This window comes from Halichoerus grypus, chromosome 3 (genome assembly GCF_964656455.1).
Source record: "Halichoerus grypus chromosome 3, mHalGry1.hap1.1, whole genome shotgun sequence".
NCBI classification, from domain to species: Eukaryota; Metazoa; Chordata; class Mammalia; order Carnivora; family Phocidae; genus Halichoerus; species Halichoerus grypus.
In genome coordinates this window covers 181,802,266-181,826,666 of record NC_135714.1, presented here as the reverse complement: position 1 = coordinate 181,826,666, position 24,401 = coordinate 181,802,266, and the positions used below count along the sequence as shown (strand labels likewise).

The 24,401-nt window shown below is 35.6% G+C and overlaps 1 protein-coding gene across 1 annotated transcript in view; it reads left to right on the top strand.

Moving 5' to 3' along the window:
• The window catches only part of TNKS (tankyrase), a 194,122-nt gene that overhangs the window by 104,134 nt on the left and 65,587 nt on the right, over nt 1–24,401 (top strand). Inside the window, exons 4-5 of the mRNA XM_078069664.1 lie at nt 5,142–5,178; nt 5,944–6,019. Coding sequence (XP_077925790.1) covers nt 5,142–5,178; nt 5,944–6,019 — 113 coding nt within the window. The remainder of the gene's footprint in view (nt 1–5,141; nt 5,179–5,943; nt 6,020–24,401) is intronic.

Sequence of the window (24,401 nt, the reverse complement as noted above, 5' to 3'; positions counted from 1 at the left end):
GAACTCTGATAACTTTGTAATTTTTCTACAGTTGTCCTGAAAATATTTATGAAAGATTTCAGAGAGAAAAAAATAATTCAAGAATTCCCGGAGTTTATTATAGTAGAATAGCAGTTTGTCTGAAAATTGCTTTTGGTGGAAGACCCATAGCTTTAGCTTCTTGAGATTAGATTATTTCCTGGTGCGTTAGTGAAATTCCTTCCACAACTACATAGTTGGTTCTAAATTTTCAAATCTATTAGTGAAAATACAGTGGAGTTTGTCACCTAAATTAATATTTTATTCCCCATATGGGCTGTCAGGTGAGCTACAAGAACCAGTTCATCTCTTACATTTGCTGGTACCTTGACGAGAAAATATCTCTGTGAGAATTATCAATTCATGGTACTATTTAGCACTCAGCAGCGTAAGAGTCCCTAAACCTGATAACTGAGATGATTGATTACAAAGCCCTTCCCTTGAGATATCTAAGGCAGGAAGAATTAAAGCATGCTATAGGAAATGCCAAATGCTTTGATCATTTGAATAGACCCAGAATGAATTTTTCTCTTCCTACTCCCTTGGTCCACAATGTTAAAACAATCTAAAAGGTTAAGCCCTGTATACTTTTTTTTGGTCCATGTTTACAAGCTCATCTGAAAGTTCAAATGCTTTAACATGGTTTTGATGGAAGTATTTAGCTTATGTAAATAAATAGGTTTAACCTATTTAAAGCTAGTTATTGTTGTTGTTTATAAAATTGCTTTATCACTATTACTGTTCTGTTACTGTTTTGTTTATATCTGTCTTTTAGAGTTCAGATTTGGTTGGTTTGTGCTCACATATTAGCTTTTTTCAGAGCCTGACAGATCATGAATAATGCTCAGTAAAACTTTAGACAATTCATTTAACTGCTTCAGTGTCAATTTCATGAACTGTAAATGAATATGTTGCAGATGATCCCTTAGGAGAACAATTCTGAAATTGGAGGTGAGGTGACAGAAGAAAGGTGACTTTCAAATTACATTCCCCTCATTGCATCTACGAAGATGTTACTATAGGCGCATATTGTGTATGGCTTCAAAGTAGAGAAAAGTCATAATCCTTTTTGAGTCCCTCATTGCTCTAAGAATTTGTGATTCTGTGTTCATAATCTTTCCATGCTGTTTCACCTCAATAAAACCAAGACTCAGTTTTGCAAAACTAAGGCTACTTTGATCCTGTCAGTTACTGAAGAAAGAGGCAAAAGCACTTTAAAATATTGAAATTGAGATAAGTCAATAATTATGACTCCTATTTATTGATACAAGTTTTCTTCATTTTTTAAAAAGATTTTATTTATTTGACAGAGAGAGAGAGAGAGCACAAGTAGGCAGAGAGGCAGGCAGAGGGAGGGGGGGAGCAGGCTCTCCGCTGAGCAGGGAGCCGGACATGGGGCTCAATCCCAGGACCCTGGGATCACTACCCAAGCCGAAGGCAGACACTCAACCTACTGAGCCACCCAGGACCCCAGTTTTCTTCATTTTTATTCAAAAAGTAATTTTGCCTTCATACTAAGTAAAAAGAGAAGTTTTTTTCTAACTACCTCAGAAAAATACAAAGGAGAGTTTCATTTTTAACCTTTTTTAACCGTTATTTTTTTAACCTTTTTTTAAACCTTCTTTCTGATAGCATACCTCCTTAACACATTGACTCACACCTCCCCGTGTGTGTGTGTGTGTGTGTGTGTTTATTTTTACATATATCCTGTCATTAGTTTACTAATAAAAAAGAAAGTCAGACTTTGAAGAGTAAACTTTGTGGCTTGCTTATTTTTTTAAGCCCACTTATTTTATTCTAATCAAAGAAAAAATATAAGCCATTTATTTTCAGCATTCCTGGCTGCTATTATCTTGACTATAATTGCCTAGTTTCCTTTCTGGCTGATCTATTGCTAGCCTTTATCTGGATGTTATTAAAGAATATAAATGCCCCATAGAGCACTGTAGTCTCAGCCAGAATATTTTCAGATTCTTGGCTAAAATGAAACAGAACTAGTGGTTTGGCTGTTAAGTAAGTAGCTCAGATTTGTTGTCGGAATGTACGAGGGACTCTAAATTCACTGTTAGTTATTCCTGAGATGTAGCATTTGAAGAATAGCTTCGACTGTTTATGGATTATGGTCCTTGGGCACCAGATAGTGGATGTTGGAATGTATTGCAGAAAAGCTGATTAAAGTACTAGAGTCTTTAACAGTAAAAGTAGGAAGTCATTTGTAATACCTGTGCTTGACTCTGTCAGATGCACTTATATGTTTCCTTTAGATAGCTTTGGCTTATTATCATCTTATCCATGCAGGAATAACATTTTTGTAAAAATGTGCCTTTTGGAGAAAACTTCAATAAGCTATACTTGATGAGAAGTGTATGTAGGTAGACTGATTTGAACTTTGAAGATCCCAAGTACTTTGCAGTCTTATTTTCTAGCTTACTAGAGTCATATTTCACCATGACTCAGATTTCAGTAGTAGGGACTTTGGTTCCCAATTTTCATGTGTTGTGACTGTTAACCAGGGAATTTATACTTACCTCAAAATGTAAACTATGTCAGAATTCATTGTCTCTCCCCATCCCCTACCTCTTGGGCCACTTTCTCCCCAACAGCAGTTCACTGAAGTAGAGTATAATTACAAAACTTAACAGGTCTTTAAATATACTTTGCACTCCCTTTGTTAAGATATTTCAATTATTTCCTCATTGGTTTTGAAATAAAGTTCAAACTTCTTAGAGAGACATTCATGATCTGTTCCTTCTCTGTCTCGCGCTTGCTCACCCATTCCCCTGCAGTGTGTGTGGTTTCAGGTTTGCAGACCTACTATTTCCCTCATTTCTTTTACTTTGGTTGCTTGCTTCTCCTTCACCCTTTTTCACCTGAGCATCACCTCACATATACCCTCTTCTAGGAAACCTCCCTTGAACCATAATTATCCTGTCTCTTATTAATCTCAGTTAGACTAGGCTTTAAGCTCTTTATAGCATTTGATAAGATTCCTTTCATACTCTACCAGAATCATGTGTTTGTCTGTCTCACTTAATAGATGAATATTCCTTGAGTTCAGAGATGATAGTAGTGTCTTTTGTGGTTTTGAATCTGGCATATAGACCTTTCAAATAAATGTTTGTTGACGGACTGACTAAATGACTTCTACAGATAATTTTATAATTTGACTTATTTTGCTCCTGATTCTTAAGGCATCTGAGAGTATGGGTTATGCCATTTTCCTCACAAGAAGCTTTTTAAGTTGACTCCCTAACTTCCATATTGCCACCTAAAATGTATAGTAAAGGTAGGTCTTTGGCTTTGGGAAGACAAGAACCTTATTGGCCAGGACATAAAGTAATATAAATCTTAAAAATCAGTTAAAGAATGTGGATGGAATACAGTATTTGGGAAATTGGAAAGACCAACTCCATGATCATAAATAATGCATTCTAGCTTATCTGTTATATTGTTGAATCTGTGACTTTAGTGATATATAAAATTCCCTTAGGAGAGAATGGATATTTAATAACTTTTCCCTTATTTGAAAATAACTGTGTACAGGGGTGCCTGGGTGGCTCAGTCGGTTAAGCGGCTGCCTTCGGCTCAGGTCATGATCCCAGGGTCCTGGGATCGAGCCCTGCATTGGGCTCCCTGCTCGGCAGGAAGCCTGCTTCTCCCTCTCCCACTCCCCCTACTTGTGTTCCCTCTCTCCTGTCTCTCTCTCTGTCAAATAAATAAATAAAATCTTTAAAAAAAAAAAAGAAAATAACTGTGTACAGTTTCTACATTTTAATGTAATCTTAATCTGAGAAGCAAGACAAAGTTTAAAAGAATATTTGCTAATGATGGGTTATAGAATTTAAACATGGGCTTGGTTGTCCTTAGGTGTCTTTATAGTATTTGCATCAATATTCTGCATTCTGTGACAAAATTGAAACAAAATACAAAGAAATCCATATTTATAAAATGATAAGATTTTTAAAATAATTTAAGCTTAATTCTGAATAGAATAACATTTTCATTTGATCTAAAATTTCATTTCTTCTTATATGTGTGCTTAATATTTGCTTTCATGTAATTGTTTGCTTAGACCTTTTGTATAATTATTTCTTTCATGATATAGCGAACTGAGTCAGCATATTATAGCTGAATCATAGTCCTGGCTGTTCTTTTTATTTATTGAATGAACAAGCACTGTATTATTAAAATTCCTTGTCCTTCAATTGAGCTTGCAAAAGAAGCTTATTTTTTAGATCTTGAATACTCTAAGAAATGTGGATCGAAGGTTTTAAATTATATACCTGGTTTCAGTGCTGTTTTAAAAAATAGAAGGGAGAAAAATTATCCACATCTCAATAGTTGGCTATCTGCTTATTCTCAGAGACCCCCGCCTCCTTTTTAAAAATAATTTTAAGGTTTCTTGTTTGTTAAAATTTGGTATTGAATTTGTATATAAAGTGTGAAGACTGCAGCATGTTAGAATATTATTGTCATTTAAGAATGTATTCACTGTTTTGGTTTTTGGAGCGCTGCCTCCAAGAGGTTCATAGCATTTGGTACGGAGTTCACGTATTTCTAGTCTACAGACCTACCCTATTGAGGCAAAAGCTTCATGATGCCGATGTATTTTTTTCTACTGCTATAATGCTCAGCAATGGTAATTAATTTTTTTTGAAAAAACTTTCCATGTCATTACAAATAAAACTGAGATTTTTTTGAAGCCTAGTAATTTGTACCTTTAAAGAGCCACATTATTTTGCTTTTGTCTCAGAATGTATTATGCTTCACAAGTATACTGTGACAGCCTGAATAGGAAAGGGGGGAGGGGACATTGTCTTCAGCTGGCATGCTGTTATCAGAGGGAATGTGTTTCTGGACACGAGATTTAGCATTCATTGGTTGTCTGAAGAAAGCTATTTCATCTGAGGATTGGACAAGAAGCTGCGTCAATTTGCTGCCCGTCTCCAAGGCACTGGTGATGCTGCCTTCACAAGCTGGCTAACGTCACGGCTCCATCACCCAGCGGGGTGTGGACTCTCTTTTTCTGTTCTTCTCTATTTAATTCTGTATTTGCTGCCTACTGCATTTCTTAATCTGTCTTCTGCCAAATGCTAACAGCATGATATTTTGCAATCATCTAGGTGAATACAAGAAAGACGAACTCCTAGAAGCTGCTAGGTAAGTGATTCCATTCATTTTAAGTGAGTATAATGCATGTAAGGGAGAAAAGGGGGAGGGCAGGTGGAGGACTATAAAAATTATAACATGTTATTGTCTTGCTTGGATTTTACGTGATAATGCAGATAAGACCTTATACTCAGTCTCTGTATACTTTATTTTACATGATTAGTGTGTTAAATGATAAGAGTTTTTCAACATGGTAAAGATTATAAGGTTAATTTTATTTGAAACATTTCTTAGGGTACCTGCAGACCTTAGTTGCCCAGCTTTTCGGGTGATCTTCTTGGAGTATTTAAATACCTATCTCTTCATTTTTCTCTGAAAATTTTTCTAGCAAAGCTTGAATGGGGGGCATAAAGTAAATGTTAAAATTCTCATCCATATTCTTTTGTTCTTGGTCATTTATAATTTAATTAATTAGCTTTTTTTCATCATTTTGTTATGTATTTTTAAGTCCAGTGTTTTAGATCACTTACCAGAATAAAGTTTGTTTGTAATTAAGAAGGTGACTAGATGCAGGTAAATAAAACAAATGAAAATGTAGAAAGCTACATTACCCAAGATGTACCACTGTATGATGATTAACAGGAATTAATTGGGAATATATTAATTTAATTGACTATACCAAAAGAGATTCATTGAGAACCATATACAAGAAATCAAAGCAAACCCATATTATTTTCCACTCTCCTGAAAAATAACCATAAATATTCATAAGAAGCTCTGTAATTTTATAGGAATTGACTCACTACCTTTTTACAGGAGTGGTAATGAAGAAAAACTAATGGCTTTACTGACTCCTCTAAATGTGAATTGCCATGCAAGTGATGGGCGAAAGGTAAGTTATTTAAAATATAATATCCTCCTTCAACAATTTCTTCTTGCTTTATACTGAAAATTTTTGAAGTTGGCATAGATATATGTATATATATACACACATATATGTCTATATAACTGTATTTTTACTGGCATCTTTTGACCATAAAATGAAATGCAGCTGCATCTGTTATTGGCAGTTGTGACATATTCACAGAGCTGGTGAAGCATGGATTTTAAGCCTTTTCTCTTAAATGTCAGACACTGAAAGTTGTTTGTTAAATGGAACTGCAGCTTTGTCGGTGATTAAAATTATAACAACATATATTATTTTCCGTGTATGATCGTGGAAATTGGAAATATTTGTTTATGTCCTATTTTTACCCGTCTTTGTTAGGGTATTTGCATTTTTTATTTCCTGTTTGGCAGAGGGAGATTTGTTTGCTAGATACCAACACTTTTTTCCATTTAGAGCTGAGAAAATGCTAACAATTTTTTAGATATGTAACAGTCCAGCTTTTTTGTTTATTGTTTATTTAATTGGCTAAGTTTTTATCATGGTATATTGAAAAAATAGATTAGAGAGAAATATTCTGCATTAATTTACAGTTGTTAGAAATGTAAGGTGTATTTATAAAATGTACAGCTGGCATCTTCGTTATGTGCTTTGTATTCTTGCTGATTATAGGCTGAAATGTAACCCGTCACAGCGTCTGGTAATTGACTGCAAAGTTTCGCAGTGATTTACCTAATAGATACTAAAAAACAAAGCACTCTGTACTGTAAAGTCTTTTTAAAAATGACAGCTCATATCTTAATGTTTAAGGATAGATACTGCATTTTAAAAACATAAAATATTTATTAAGTTACACTGTAAATATTGAGGAAAATCATTTTGTGCCTAACATTTAAAGAATTAGTTTCTTTGAAATTATTTATAGTGAAAATGTGCTCTGGAAAATGTCAGGATGGATGGTACACCCCTTAGATACAATGTCTTTATAGTGCCTTCACGCTTTTTTCCCATTCCAGTGAAACACATTTAATAGTGGCAACGAATTGAATCCTCCCCTAAGAATATATGTTATTTGTTATTATAGCTGGCTCGTATATCGTGAAGTATCATGTGGCCTAGTGAGCATTCAGTTTCTCTGGATAATTTGGGGGAAAGACTTCTACTTTAATGAAAGTTTAAATTATGTATATTTCAAGCTATAAAGTAGCAAAGATTTACTCAGTATTATTGATGACTTTTGGGAGATGTTGTTAAATGATAACTGCTCCTTTTTTTTCCTTCGATTTTGAAGTTGCTTTGGGGATTTTAACATTCTTGAGTTACTTTGAGCTCCAGATTCTGTTTGGATCCTCTCAGTAGATAAAGTGACTTTTATCACGGTGCAGAAAAGGGCCTTCTTAACCATAGTAAGTGTAGCTGTATCTTTATATAGAGCTTGTCTAGAGCCCAGCTGACTTCAGGTTTTCTTAGTCACCTTAATATTACAGAATTTTTGTGAGATTACTGTAGCAGGAGTCGATTTCCATCCCAGCCTCATTCTCCCCTCCTCACCCTTATACCTCGCCAGCCCCATTTGTAGCTCAGGAAATCATAATAATTAAGGAGCATGAACACTGATAATTAACAAATTACCTCTTCTCCCTCCCTCACTCCCTACATAACTATATAGAACTCCCTTTATTTTTCCTTCTCCCCAAAGGAGGATATACTTCCCTCATTCCTTTAGCCGGAACCAGTGTATTCCTTACCCAGACTCCTATGGCTCCTTTTCTGTATTACTCTATGGCATTTACCACAGAGATTTTTCCTCTGTTCATCCATTAGCTCTTTGTATTTTGCACTGGACCAAGCCCGGCACCTTGCAGGTAGCAGAATCTTAGGATATGCATATGCTCCCTAATAAACATAATTTTATCCTCTGAGTGAAGAATCATCTGTGCTCTTTTCCATTTAGAAAATTAACTCAGAAGTATGTGAATAAGAGACTTTATATTTTCTGTTATTATATGTTATTACTAGTATTATTTTACTAATTTATTTTTGAGTTATTATATGATGAAGGAAAATTATATATTGTAGAGAACATTTTTAAGAACATGTTTCATATATTAATATTGTACTATAGGATTCATAACATATATAATGCAGTAATTCTCCAAAATGTGTTCTTAGGCTTTTTTAGATTATTAATTTGCTCAAATTAGATAGAAAAAGGAAATAAGACTTAAGCATTTATTAGGTTTTGGTGCTATGCATAGAACATAAAAAATCATTCACAATTGTGCATCAGTATGCAAAATGAAATAAAATTCCATAATTAAAATTGAATTACATTCATATTTAGGTATTACCTTTGTTTATGGCACAGAGTATTTCTTATTAAATGTGCCAGCTACAGTAAAGCCACAAAGTGGTAAATATTCTGGGTGCTAATGGGGACTGGGGTAAGATCCCTTAGTTATGACAGTATCTTTTGTTTTCTTGCTATTGGTGTCAAGAAAATGTGTAAGCAAATCTAGCTGTGAAATTACAAGTCTGTCTTACGTATTTAGTATTTTTTCAGGCCATTTGCATGTGTTTATCTAGAATTAGGAAGTCAGTTGTATATTGAGGATAAAGGTACTTTACATATATAGTAAGTTAGGTATATAAAGTCTTATTTCTTAAATTTGCATTTTTAGAACACAGTGCAGAATCAAACTTAATTTTAGAGGGTTTCTAAATGACTGTGTTAATACTTAAGTGAATCCTTGCCTGTCTCTGTTTTTACTATGATTCCTGATTTGTAAATTTTAAAAAAGCCCAGGGAAATGTCAATTTCGTAATGTTTTTAGAAAAGAAATGTTCCTTATACGTTAACTAGTAGGTGCAGAATTTGCCTTAATATATGTGGGGGTTTTAGACTGCAGCATTCCTTTTCAATGCAATCCATGGGATTATACAATGACAATGTAACTTTTAAATAGTCTCTTAATTCTATACTGTGACTTGGTGATTATCTAATTAGGTAATATATGAGTGGTTAATGTTTTTATTTCCCACAAACATTTGTTTTTCTAACCTGTAAAATTCTGAAAATAGTGAAGTAATAAGGTTTTAAGAAATGAATGTTGTTATTTATGCTTTTATTTTACATGTACATCAAAGTTGAGCTTGGCTGCTCGAGAAATTTCCTATTGTTTTTTCACCCCGAAGAGCAAAGACAAAATTTTGTTATAATATTTTGTTCTAAAATACCACTTTTGTTTACTCATATACACATTTAAATGACGGCCACTTTAGAAACATAGGGGCATAGATATAATTTATTCTTCAATCACCTACCCATTATGATTATACATAACATTCTGTGATTCCTTATTTTGAATTGCAGTGAAATGCAACTAGATCTTTCAAACAGATTGTTCCCTTTCTAGAATTCTTTTTTCCTATGTTTTCAAACTTAGATTTGTTGTCCTTTATTCTCCCTTTAGCGTGTTTTGATCAGATGTTTTATTAGCAATCAGCCAAATAATTGTTTGATATGTAACTTTAAGGTGGTAGTGGTTTCTTGTTTTTCAATATTAATTTTCATAAGAATACCTTTATACAATGAACAAAAAAATATTTGAATACATCTCAAATTATTCCAATACTCAACTCACTTGGGAGTTCTTTTTGGTCCCTCTTGTGTCATTTCCCTTTCTTGGCTGCCTTTATCCCCTTCCAAAATAAATGTCCTACGTCTGTCCCCTCCTTATAACAAGGGAATAGATTGGAGTTGGGCGTTACTGTACATATTCCTAAGTAGGAATACATATCTTTGCATGCGTGTACTGTGCCTCTCACTATGATTGTCACCAAATAATGAAAGTAACGAATATTTGGTTAGTAGTTTATTTTTATAAAGTGATAGTGTGATTTCTGGTATTTCAGGTTTCTTTTTGCTCTTTTCATTCATTCAGCCAGCACTCAGTTATGGTGTATAGGTCACTGTGCTAAGTGTTATGGGAGATAAATATGTGTTTAGGTATTGGTTCACAGGGAGCTCAACACCTGATAGAATGATGAAGACATTATCCTGTACGTGTAAGCTAATGCTCTAAAAAATGTATGATTCCTTTTGCTGTGATATAATTATACAGTAGATTGAAGGCGTTTTTGGTTGTTTTTTTTTTTTGGGGGGGGGGCCACTTTAAAGCATTAGTATTTAGACATGGATTCTCTTCTCTGAGAAACGACAAATTTAGATGAACGGGCAGTTGGAGGAGCATGATTTAAACTCAGAAACATTAACTGAAGGGTATCTTTAAATGTCAGATTTCTACTGTATAAATGTTTGCTTCCGTAAAACAGTTAATAATGAATAAGATTCTGGAAACAGGAAAGTGTTTGAAAACTATTTTTTAATAGAAATCAATGAGAAATAAAGTAGAATTTAGTGCCACCCATTGAAGATACCCATAAAAGAATTATTTAGTTGAAAGAGCAAATAGACTCAGAGGTCAGACAGACTGGGTTCTATTCTCTGCTGTTCCACTTTCTAAGTGTGTGACCATGGCTCTACAGTTTTCAATGCATTCATTTGTAAATGGAGATAATCATACTCCTTATACAAGGTATTTGAGAGGATGAAGTGAAATAATGTGATTACTGTATACCATTGTCACACATAGTAGAACCTCAGTAAATTAGATCCCTGCTCCTTTGATACATGTTTTTGAAGCCTTTGGACATATTTAGAATGGACATATATATAGTTTTGAGTACTCCAACATTCCCCACTTCACCATGGAAATTGTCTTTTATTATCCAAGCTCAGTCTCAGATATCATTCGGATAAAAGGTATGTTACCAGGGGGTCTATAAAGCACATAATTGAATTAGTTCTTTTGGAGCTTGGTGTTCACCACCCTCGCAAAACATCACATTTAATAAATAAATTTGTTTATATTAACAGTTTATAAATTCAGAAACCTGTTTTTGAGTGAGATATATATATATATATATATATATATATATATATATATATATAACCATTTTAAGCCTATATTTATTAAAAATTAATATCTGGCTGAAAATAATGCCACAGTATTCATTTGAATTCCATAAACACATCCAGTGAAGCACAAAGAATATATAAGATTAGTGAACTTCATTTTGCATTTATATTTGAATTTTAGGGTTATATACATTTGTTTATTGTAATATAGAATTTCTCAGTACTCTTGGTTAACAGCTCCCTCCCTCAGTGTGAGTCTCCACCAAATATCATGTTTGACCAGGGTTTAAACAGCCATTATGTGGTAGAGCGTTACTTTGAAGACCTCTCAAATGAAACCATGCCTCTCATTATTTTATGCTTTGGTCTAGTTCCTTCTTACACTGACTTTAAGCTAAGCCTGGGACTGCTTTGATGAATAAAATAAAGCAGAAGTGGTGCTAGGCCACTTTCGGGACTAGCCCCTGAATTGGCCTGGCAGCTGCCAGTTTAGTGCTTTTGTAATGCTCTCTCATTGAACCCAGCTGCCATGCCATAAGGCAGCCCAAGCAACCACATGGAGGCCTCTAGCCAGAGACCCACCTGAGCTCAGTTAAGTCTCTAAATAACTGTCCAGGCATCCCAGACATTGTACCCTCAACTGAGTTCCCTGTTTAGCCTCCAGATGACATCAGTCATCCCTAGCACCCTAGCCCATACCACGTAGAGTAGAAGAACCACCCAGGTAAGCCACCAGTTTGGGGTGTTTTGTTATCTAATAAAGATAATTGAAATACTCCTACTATAAGAAAATATGACTCAATGCTTATTATCTTTTGGGCAGGAAAGATTATATCTTTTCTCAAGAGGATTACTAAAAATGGCTCTTTCAGAGCTGTGAGGATGAGTTAAGTGAAGATTTAAAGATAAATCTCCAAATATATTTATTTCTTTAGATATGTTTAATTATTTTGAATTTATATCTTTCATTTTAAGATTCTTTTCCCTCTTGGAATGCAAACATTAATTTAATGTGCATTTTTGGGGGGTGGCGCTCATAGTATTATGGGAAAAAGTAAGAGTTTGAAGCTAGAAGACCAAGTTTTAAGTTAAAATTATTACTAGGCAAGTTTTGTCATATCTCTGAGTTCTCCATTTTTTTTTAAAGATTCTTTCCATCCTTCCTTCCTCTCTTTCTTTCTTTCTTTCTTTCTTTCTTTCTTTCTTTCTTTCTGAGAAAGAACGTGAGCTGGGGATAGGGCAGAGGGAGAGGGAGAGAGAGAATCTCAAGCAGACTCTGGGTGAGCACGGAGCCCAACTCAGGGCTCAATCTCATGTCCCTGAGATCATGACCTAGCCGAAATTAAGAGTCAGATACTTAACTGACTGAGCCACCCAAGCACCCCTGAGTTCTCCATTTTTTAGCCCATAAAATGAAGGATTTGGGCCATATGACCTCTAAAATACCTTTAAACTCCAGCATTTTAGGATTGTAATATATTTTTTTATTTATTTCTCATTAGAGTTAGTAGCAATTACCAGTCATACAGAATTAGATTATGTGAGGTTGTGTGGAGTCACACTAGATAAGACACTCCTGGAATCTGGAATAAAGTTTCCATAGAGCCTTATTTCCCTTTAAGAAAGTGTTAGCTTTACCTCAGGGCCCATGCCAGGCTCTCTATAGGCTTTAGTGGCTTTTATCATCCTCTTCTGTTCTTGGCAAATCTTGGTAGATGAAAAGTTATCCCATTTTTTAATTTCCAACTTCTGTGGACCATAGTTCAGATGTTACTTGGGATTACAGGAAGGTCAAAATGCCATAAGTCTGTATTAGGGAACTCTTTAAGTATTTTACGTTTAATTATATATCTAACCTAATCGCTTCTTTAAAGTACATCTTGCTGAGCTGTGCATGTCTTACTGTAATGCAGAAATCCCTTAGAGCAAGTTTTCTTGCCTACTTATGATGGAATATATTGTATAAAATCTTTATGCTTGTGTATATTCGTTTTGTAACAATAAGGGCTTGAAAATGTCTTTTTTATTTTTCATTAGGGAATCGCTTCTACTAAAACAGTCTCTATTTTGTCAAGCATGACATTTCTGCTGGTGAGGGTAATTAGTACCCATGCCAACTATGCTCTGTTTCTCTCTTTGAGAAAAGAATTTTTAGTAGAAAGGGACCTGTGTCAAAAAGCAGGTGGTAAAACAGGAGTTCATTTTAGCTCTGCTTAGCCACCCTCCTCCTAACTTTGGTTTCTCCTACATCCATATCCAAAAAGCGTGTTTCCCGCAGTTGTCAACATTAGACTAGTTACTAGGTGAGGGATAGAAAAGGAGTGAGTACTAAATCATTTTTCTGTGAGTATGATTCGTTGCTAAAATTTGATTTAGAAGCCTGGTTACAAAAGTGACACTTAAGTGTATTCTTAAAATGGCAAGAATCTAAGTTTAAAGTGCTCTTTCTGCCTCTACAAGTAAACCAAATGTTATAGGGTAGAGTAGATTAGAGCTGCAACATTCACTTGAAAAACATCCATCTGATAGAGTGGCAAGGGTAGAGGATGTGGAAGAAACACACAAAGTAGCTTCCAGGGTGTTGCCCATGTCCAAGTTCTGTGGTTGAGTGGGATGGTGGGCAGTGTTATTCACATATTTTCATGTATCAATTACTGCCTGATGAAGATATTTAAAAATAGCCCGATAATGATTATGATTTGATATGATCTCTTTGGTTTAAACTGTTGGATTAACATCAGGTAACAGTAAAGTATTCAAAAAAAGTTCTTAAATCCTTTTAGTGAAGGGTGAACCTAAATGGGTAAAAAGGCTTGCTTAGGGACAAAGAGAAGTCTGATTTCAGAAACTTCTGGCCTGATGAGAAGCAGCAGAAAGGGAAGAGTTAATTATGGACTTAAGAACTTTGAGATCATCTATAGCTTTGAATGAGCATTATTAGGAACTGTGGTCTGGCCATAATACAAAACCAATATAAACTGTTAATTTCTTAATTCATTTTGTACCAGTTACCTGGTATCCCAGCTCAGGTTGCCATACCATAGATTGGGTGGCTTAAACAACAGAAATTTATTTCTCAGTTCTGGAGGCTGGGAAGGCCAAGATCAAGGTTTCAGCATGGTCAGTGTCTCATGAGAGGCTCTCCTGGCTTGTGGAGAGTTCCCTTCTTGCTGAGAGAGAAAGCAAGCTCTTGGATGTCTGTTCTTTATAAGGGCACTAACCCCATCATGAGGCCCGCACTTCATGACCTTATCTAACCCTACCTACCTCCTTAAGGTCCTGTCTCCGAGTACCACCGTATTAGGGTTAGGGCTTCAACATATGAATTTGCCAGGGTGGGCATGGACACAAAACACTCAGTCTATAACACCTGGTTATTTTCGTATCACTACCTTTTAAAAAAATATTTCTTTTCTAATAACTGCTCAGGAAGCCTGCTTCCCTCCCCACTGTGCATATTCATCCATTTACTTACTTGCTCAATTAAATTAGAATTATAAAGGAAAATTTCAAAAATATAAAAAAAAAAATCAAAAATTCCCATAATATTCTTTTTTTAGAAAGATTGTTTTCAGTGACTAATAAGAAAATGTCTTTCTCTACTAAGAATAGGATCAGTAGTAAAACTTCAGAAACAACACTATGAATGCCATGCGTAATTATTTGAAATGCATATTTGGGTAGCCAAATTAGGAAATTTGAAAATAGACAAACTCTAAATATAAAACGTTTCATATATTGATTTTCCGTTTATGAAGATAGTAACATGATAATACCCTACTCTGAATACTGTAAAAATGCCCACTGAAGTAATCTCCTAGTTTCAGAGAGGGTTCAGTACCTCTTAGAATTGGGGAAGGGGCTTTGGGCAGGGAACAGAACTAGGCTCTCTGCTCTTGGCTAGTTTTAGCTGCCAAATTCGCATACACAAGCTCAGAAACAACAAGGACTTTATCATTGAAGGCACTTTGAGGTGATAGCATATCTCCCAAGTCCTAGAGCTCTTAACAACATTAAAATCAGCTACAGGAATTTCTCCCAGTTCGCACAGTTAAAATGACTATTTAATGATCTAACACGGAATGATTCCCTCATAAATAATCTTTAGTTGCCAATCAATGTAACTTGTGACCTGTTTCAAGAATAAGTCAACTATCTGTTGAATGTTAGTTAAAATCTTTGATGTTTAGATTTTAAAACCTGAGATTGTGAATATTAATTATACAAAGGAATTCCTGCAAGATATGAGTAGTGTGAAAACTTTGCTGCTTAAGGTATAAAGCATCAGGTTAGTATCAGACACGAAACCTGGCTTCCATAAAGTCTGCTAGATGTTTCTCATTAAACAATGCAGAATTCATGTTGCACCTTCTGAGAGTGCTAAGCATTCTTTTTCCCCCCTCCCATACAATCCCAGTGAGAGGAAGCTAGAAACTCATTTTCATGCATGCATTTCAGTTCTGCTGAATCTGAGGCTGGAAAAGAGAAAAACAAATTTCTGGCTGTTGAAGAATCCCCTTGGAGTTTCCATGATGAGAACGTTAAGTTAAAATTGAATTAAGTTGGCATTCAGAACTTTATTCTCACAAAGATTCCTCTGTGGATTTCTTGTTCTTTCTTGTATGCTCCTTTCCTTTCCCCTCTCCTTCTCTCCCCAATACATACACTTAAAGATAGTCCTTTACAGTCTCAATTTAAAAATAAATTTTTACTGTATAAGGCAGCTGAAGCACAGAAACTTTATGTTATAAGATATTTCATAAATTCTCCAAATTTCAAATGCCTTAGTTTCCTTCCTAAAGATGACATGTGTTACGTTGGAAGAATATCCTCTCTGGGGCTGGAAAATATCAATCATATTTACCTCTGTTCATGTAGCCTATCTAGAATTCAGAGAATCTTATTTGGAGGAGAATTTAAATGGCAGTTAGTCCAACCTCCCAATGCAGTGTTGGAACCTTCACTATGAGGACTCTGACAGATTGCCATCTGGCTCTGCTTGAATACATTTAAAAAAAAAAAAAAAATGAGAGCTCACTGGTTTGGATCAGACCATATCTGACTTAGTGCTGAACTTAAGGTTGCACACATTAGGGAGATATATTGACTAGCCAGAGGGTGACCAGGAAGGTATTCAGGAAATTATTCTGGAAAAAGCAGTTGAGGCAACTGCAGGGGTTCAGTTCGAGAGACCAAATGACTATCTGTTAGAGATATGTAGAGAAACCCTGCACTAGGAAAGACGCAGATAAATTGTCTTGTCCAGTTTCAATTTCCTGTTATTCTTTCTTGTCCTCTAATACTTACTATTCTAGGAAACTGTTGTTAAGAAGTCCTACATTTCAGTAGGACTTCATCCAGTGGGATGGTCACACTCTCATCATTCATGGGATTTCACATATAGTACCCTATGGATCAGTGCTGAGGTAGCTAGAGCTACCAACGTGATCCCTGCCCACCAGGAGTTACTCTTCCTGCCACTCAGCTGTGCTAGTCCATTTCTGAACATGCTATCCAGAACCTGAGCAGCCAGCCAGAGGAAAAGAAGGAAAGCAGAATGGGAATTCTGAGGTCAGACTGTCTGGATTTGATCTCTGACTCTATTAACTTGCTGTATTAATTTCCCTGTTCCTCAGTTTCCCCCTTTATATGGAGATTACAGTAGTTTCTAGCTCTGGTAATCGATTTGTAAAGTAAATACGAGTAAATACAAATTAATACATACAATACGTATAGTACATTTTGAAAAGTGCGTGGTACCTAGAAAGTCTCTAGTAGATTTTAGCTATTATTTTCAATAAACAACTTTGTATTTTCAAAATATCTTCTATTTCATTTTAGCCTGAAAATAACTCGGTGAGGAAACTGGTATGATTGTCAGCTAACTTCCCCTATTACAGAGACTGTGACTAAAAACATTAATATGTTAAACACTGTTAGGTTCTAGGAGTGGTATCATGTCTATTATTGCAAAGTAGTAGTCCTGATATAGTCCACTGTGATGAAACCATATATGTATTTAGCTCGAGGTACTGTGCTTTAGAGAACCATTGATCATGAGGCCCGGGACCAGAGAAAAAGATTCGAAAAGAAAACATTACTAAAGGAGGATCAAGTAATGTGTAATCTGTAGAAGAAACAAGTTAAAGGAGACCTAGTTTTTGAAAAAGGTATGAATAAAATATCTTTTTAGAAAAGTTTTGTTTTTACTTAGGTTCATCAGTTTTCATTCCCCAGAGTTTCTTTTTTAAATTCTCTTTATAAAAGCCCAAGAATTGAGAAACTTCAAGGAGATTGTCTAATCTTCATTATGGTACTACTTTAAATCTCCCTCAAAAGACAGGCATCAGTGATATGTATTTCCATGGACTCATGCCCATATTGATTCTCTAGCTTGCAAGTTGTTTTGATTTTGATTAAAGTATCACTGTCTCAAAGAAGTTCTTAGGTATACCTAGCAAGCAGATTAATCACGTCTCTCTGCCTGAAAGAAACTTAATAAGCTCTGATTATGTGGTTATTATATTTTCCAGGGAATTTTATATTAATGGCTGATAATAGTATTTTATTTGTAGAAGGGAAATACTGATCTGTCTTAACCAAATGATAAGTTTGAGGTGTTTTTTGTTAAGATAGCCAGAGCAGAGATGGAACAACCTGTCGACTTCTAGACAATGAGTAAATAATCATGCTACAGCTAGCTACACAGTGGAAATACTATACAAGGAATAAGATAAACTTATATATACTAATACTTTAAGAGAAAAAAAGCAAATTGCAGAAGAGTATAATATGATCCATTTGTGTGACCAAAACAACAGCAAAAAGAACTGAGAAAAACATGTTCATGTACATAGAAAAAAATTTCAAATGATACTTGTGCATCTATAAACAGTGGTTAGCTTCAGGAAAGGAGTTTGTTGAGCTAGGGGAAGAAGTAGAGAGAACATTTTACTTTATATTATTTTAGAGGGAATACGTTATTTTTATACCTTAAAAGGGAATTCTATTGGGGAGGGAATGGTGAGTAAAGGTAACTGATAATTGAGACCAGTTAAAACTGAGAAAATACATATGTAATACCTCATTTTTGGAACCATATCTGAGAAGTATGTTTTTATAAAAAAGTGGAAATAAGTATTGGAATTTTTAAGTGTAATGATCCTCTGTTCATATGTACTTTATAAAAGGATGGCAGGAAGTTAAGAAAATTACAAGGATGATGTCTGGAATTCACAGGTCACAGAGGTGGGAATTGCAAAACTGGTGGTACACAGCAATCTTACCACGAAAAGTAGGATATCCAGACATAATATGTCCCCTGAGACAATGCTGTAGGAAGTACTGTCTATGAAGTATTCTTGCTAAAGAAGTTTCTCGTGAAAGAGGAAGTTCCAATTTATGTGAAACACAGAAAATAGAAATAGGCACAAGGGAAATCATCACACAGGACAGGGAACAACTAACAAGGTCTCTTCAACAAGTCAGGATCATGAAAAAAGAAAAAAGGAGAGATGAAGACCGTTGTAGATGTAGGGAAACTTAATGGCACAAGAACCAAAAGAATTGATCCTGACGTCCAGCGAACCAACTTTAGAAGGTTTTTCAGACAATTAGGAGAGGTGCTTCATATGGGTATTAGATGGATTTACCACTATTTTTGTTAAATGTAATAACTTTGGGGTTTTAAATGAAAATGCCCATAATTTTTAGAGACACCTGTGGAAATATGTAAGGGCAAGATGTTAACAGTGTCTTGAGTTTGCTTCAGAACACTTGAGTGGGAAAAATAAAAGATAGAAAAAGAGATGGCAGATGCCAGTGTCACGAAGTCTTAATAATTAATGATTGTTGAATCTGGGTGATGCTTACATGCATGTTCGAGTGCTGAAAAGATCATAAGGTTTTATCTGATGAAGCCATTTTTGTAACTGTAGCAAGAGCAAGAGGCTGGAGGAAGAGCTTGAATAGTATGTGGAGCTTGTATGGACTGAGAAAGACTGCACTTGAATCTTTTAAAGGAATTGTTTAAATGGAAAGAGAAGTATCCTTTGTTATCTCTTGAGCCAACTTTTAATAGGATTCTTTTCCTAGTTTGGCAGAGGAATAAGTCTTTCTTTATTCAGAATGCCTGTGTGCGCTTGCACGTAGGCACGCATATACAGACACACACACAATTTTCTGACTTGGGACAGCTCCAGGAACCAGGAAACTCATTCAGCAGTAAGCTAGAGTAGGGTGGCCAAGCATCCCCGTTTGCCTGGGATGAATGGGTTTCCTGGGACCAGGAAGATCTTGGGCAAACCAGCATGAGTTAGTCACTGTAGTCTGGAAAATTCCAGAGGATTTGATCGAGGTCAAACCGGGCCTTTATCTTAATGAAAACCAAAATACACTATATATCACGAGGGTAGATAGCTTTCTGATGACTTACATCATGGCTTCACAGTTGTGGTTTTGTTCTTTCCTAGAGAATGCATCACACATCACTCAGGCCTGTGTTGAAATGTTGGTGTAAATCTTTCATACAAATTTAAAGTCAAATTCATCAATTTCATGTCCTCTGTTCCCTTTTAGTAATGTAAATCAAAAGCTGACAGTAACTTTCATTTTTTAATACCCTACTAAGTATAAAGTACTGTGTTGGGCGTTCAAACATAAAATTAAGACATATTCTCTGTTCTCATGAGCTCAGGTTAGATTAGAGGAGATAAATAAATAATTACTATATATTATTTTGTGACAAGTGTGATAGTAAAAGATTGTGGCAAATAGTTTTAGGACCAGTCTTTGGCAGTCTTTTTTATATTTTATTTGCAAGATATTGTCCAAAGACAGAACAAGAGGAGAAGAGATAATTATTTGGAATATTGCTATTTTGTTTTTGTTTTTTTTTAAGATTTATTTATTTGCCAGGGAGAGAGTGAGAGAGCACAAGCAGGGGGTAGGCAGAGGTAGAGGGAGAAGCAGACTCCCTGCTAAGCAGGGGATCAAGTCCCTGCATCCATGCGGGACTCCATCCCAGAATCCTGGGATCATGACCTGAGCCGAAGGCAGATGCTTAACTGACTGAGCCACCCAGGTGTCCCAGGGAGTATTGGTATTTTGGAATCTCATCTTAAAATCTTATCTAAGGAATGTCCCAAAGTGTGTGCTTTATAAAAATGGAATAACAACAGTCTTAAGAAATTAAGAATTTTTATATTTTATGCTTTTTAGATGAACAGTGTTACAAAGATTGGGATATATTCTGTATGGTAATGGTTAAACTTCCAAAGCTTTCTCAGCACTGTCAGATCAAGGAATGCGTTCCCCTGTATCCAGCAGTCGTTTTCAAGAGAGCAATGTGTGTTTTGTGTTAAAATGTAAATGCTAAAATTCCCCTGGGGTTGACTATGTGTAATAATGCATTTAAATCTTAAGACATAGTTATCATGATTTTTTTTGCTCAATGGAAAAAAAAAGATTTAGAAATTAAATTTTTATATTCTGGGCACATAATAATATATAGGTCTTTGAAAGCTGATAGCTGCCTTATGAATCCATAAGATTCTTTTATTTTGACATTTAACCCTCAGGAATATTTTGTCTTTCATTGTTGTTTGGATTTGTTAAGATGTCACATGTGAAATTAAATTTAAGTGGGAGAATATTTTGTTACTGGTAGGCCTTTAATTTTTTCAGAAGGTATTTCACTTATTAGTACAGTCTAATGCCCAGTCGTTGCAGCTAATTAATAATTAGGGCATTTGAGCCATGTGGAGTGAACCAGGGGGAGTAGAGTAAAAGATGAGGTTGGAAAGTTGGAGAGTAGTACTGGGAGAGATTTTTTATGGCCTTCTAGATCATTATACAGACTTAGCTTTTTCTTAGAGTGAGATGAAGAGCCATTGGAAGATTCTGAGCAGAGGACTGGTATATCTAACTGGTATATTTTAACAGGATCACTCTGCTGCTATGTTGCATGGACTCTGAGGGGATTATGCTGGAAGCAAGAATGCCAAATAGAAGGTTGTTACAACTCAGCCAGCTGAGAGAGGGGGACTTAGACCAGGCCTATGGCAGAGAAGTGATTGGATTCTGGAGATGTTTTGGAGATAGTGCCAACAGAAATATTCTCACCGCAGTGAGCATAGTGTGTGAGGGAAAGACGGTAATCAGGAGAAACTCAGAGTTCTTGACCTGAGTAACAAAAAGGATAGAGTTGCTATTAACAGCAATAGGAAATTGTTCCTTATAGGTTTTGGAGGAATACGAGAAGCTCACTTGTGGACATGATAAGCATGAGATGTCTCCTGTATATCCTTGTGGTGATGTCAAGTAGGAAGTTAGATTATGAGAGTGGGGAGTTCAGCAAAGAGGACTGAGCTGGAGATAGGATTGAGGAGTCGTCAGTGTATGAAGGTTATTTAAATCCATAGGACTACATGAGATCACCAAAGGAATGAGTATAGATAATGAAGAAAAGAGATTTAAGGACACAGTCCTGGAGTACTCCAATTTCAAGAAAATGAGGAGCAACCAGAAAAAAAGAGTAAGGAGTAACCAGTGAGGTAGGTCTTGGTGTCCTAGATACCAAGGAGAAAAATATTTCAAGAAGGAGGAAGTGATCAGCTATGTCAAATAGTCCCAATACCTAAAGTAAGGTGAGGATTGATAAATGACCACTAAGAAATAACTTCTAAGTATGTAAGATACTTAATAAGGTGATAATAATTAGTAACTACTATTTGTCGTGCTTTTTCTGTGTGATACTGTATTAGGTGCTTTATACAGTTTTCTGTCATCCATAAAATAGCCTTAAATGGTAGGAATTACAATTCTCATTTTACAGACATTGGAAGGCAAGGCTCCAAGACACTGAGAAATTAGTCCAAAGTCATATACCTTGTAAATCTGCAAAGCGGGAATGCAAACCCCGAATGTAAAAGCCTTTACTCATTTCCTTATATTTTGCCGCCTGGACTTAGGTTAAGGTTGCAGCCACAGCTTTTGAACAGGGCTGTCGCTTGTTACTGTTTTCACTCTGCATGTATGTGTTGGGTAAGTTAAAGCTCTCTTACACGCTTTTTTCTGTGCTGCAAATCTTTATCATAAAAGGCAAGGATAGATATATATGTTTGTTTTTTTTCTTGTGGCCTGATTCCAAGAAGAAAACTTTGGATTATGAGATTTCCTTAAGTAAGAATTCCTTTTTCTATAAACATTTTACAGTATGAAATATCAGCAATATCATTCTCTTACAGCAGAAAAAATAGTTTTTATATTTGCAGTTGTTACATACTTTATCACTCCTCATGCTTGGCTTTTAAATATTCCAACGAAAAATCTGTTTTAAGAATAAATCTAAGATGTACCAACTGGTAGTGATTGCTGGCCTGTGTATGATGATGTCTTAAATGTTTGCTTCTTGTGTTTACTAGTTGCAACCACAAAATTATCAAGTAACGTGTGAATATTTTACAAATGGGTCTGCTTGATTTTTTTCAAAGCCTACATTACACTGTTAATTATCCTAGCATTTAGAAAATTACTTTTATCATTACTTTGCCATTTGGCAATTGAGGTATAAAGTTGGCACTGTGTGTTAACCATTCATTAAATTTAGCCCTAGACCACATGATTTTAATTGCTTTGCATCAGAAGATAGTATTTTGGTATATAATGTTTAGATGCTAACCATTATACCTACTGAACTTTTTTCTACAAGAAAAACCTCTGGGATCTTAGTAGTGTATGCTTGTTCAAATCATCCTTTGTTCTTAATTTTTACTTTTTCTTTTCGTTTTCTACCATTTCCTCAAATTTATTGCATGCATTTTACAGATTTGTATGTGCCTTCTAGTGATACTATTAAGTTTGCATAATTAGCATCCGCATTGGAACTACTACTTGGAAAAGCTCATCTAGCTTATTCTGTACTTACTCTCCCTGTGACTTTATCTACTCCCTTAAGAGCTCAGCTACCTCTACTTAGGCGCTGCTACCATTTTGCCAACTGACACTGTCATTATCTCTCCTCCATTAGTCCTGCAGTCTTCAGTTCAGGTCTTCTGCCATCAGAGTTGCACCCCACCCCCAGTTATTCTCTGTGGAATAACTACAGCGATCTTTCCAAAACTGCAGTCTTAAGTAATTGCTGCTTCAGGCTCTTCAGAGGTTTCCCATTGTTCTTAGAGTCTCCCCCAATCTCACATATTACACTTAGTCACTGAGATTTTTTTCATTCCTCCGTGTCTGGTGGGTATTAATATGTGCTCTTCGTACTACCTGGAATAAAGTTCCCATCCTTTTACCTCAGGGATTTCTGTTTATCCTCAAGTCTCCCCCTCAGGAAACAGTTCTGAGAATCTTCCCTAACGGCAGTCCCTTCCGCTGGCCTCCAGAGTGGTTTAGGTATGTAGCCTCTAGCCTCTTATGACATCCTGAACTTCCCTTCCTACAGTATTTGTCACATTTAATAGTAGTTGTCTGCTTTCTCTGCTTGATTCCTCAGAACCTAGACTTTTGTTTCCTCATCTTTGGCCTTCTGAAGAATTAGTATATATGTATTTCATTAAGGGACTCATGTTCTGGAGGAATAAGAAGACTCATAAAGGCAAAGTATTGACCTTTCTTGTTTCCCATGTTACCCCTAGCACTTAGTATGCTGCCAAATACATTGCAGATGCTAAAAATTTTATTTTATTTTTTAAGATTTTATTGATTTATTTTAGAGAGAGAGCATGGGGGCGGTAAGGGGCAGAGGGAGAGGGAGAGGGGCTTAAGCAGACTCTGAGCTGAGCGCGGAGCCTAATGCAGGGCTTGATCTCACGACCTTGAGATCATGACCTGAGCTGAAACCAAGAGTTGGACACTTAATCGACTGCGCCACCCAGGCGCCCCAATGCTACATCATTTTATAACCAAATCTGTGTTCAGCCTTCGCTCCTTGAATTCTAGTTAGTCTAACCATAATCACTATAGTATCAGATAGGCACTTCAAATTCGATAAACCCAAACCTCAGAATCTTTCCCTCTGGCTTCCTCTTCTCTCCTCCCTTCCCTTTCCCAACCTATATCCTTTCTTTCTTTTCATCTGTCACTGACATTTTTGAACTGGAACTGCTGTATCCTTTACTACCTGCATCAGTCAGTTATCAGATTCTATCAATTCTGCTTTCTAATAGTTTTTGACACTCACTCCTCAACTCAGTTTCTTACACAACTGCTTTATATCAGGCCTCCTGTCACTTCCTACCTTGTCAATTATAGAGTCTTCTAATTTACCTAATTACAGTAATTTAGAAACTAAATATATAACCATTTTCAGAGCACTATAAATAATTTTTAATCTCAATGATTTTTAAAAATTCAGAAACTAAATATTTTTGCATATGTTTTATCCTTCTAAATAAACAGTTAAGG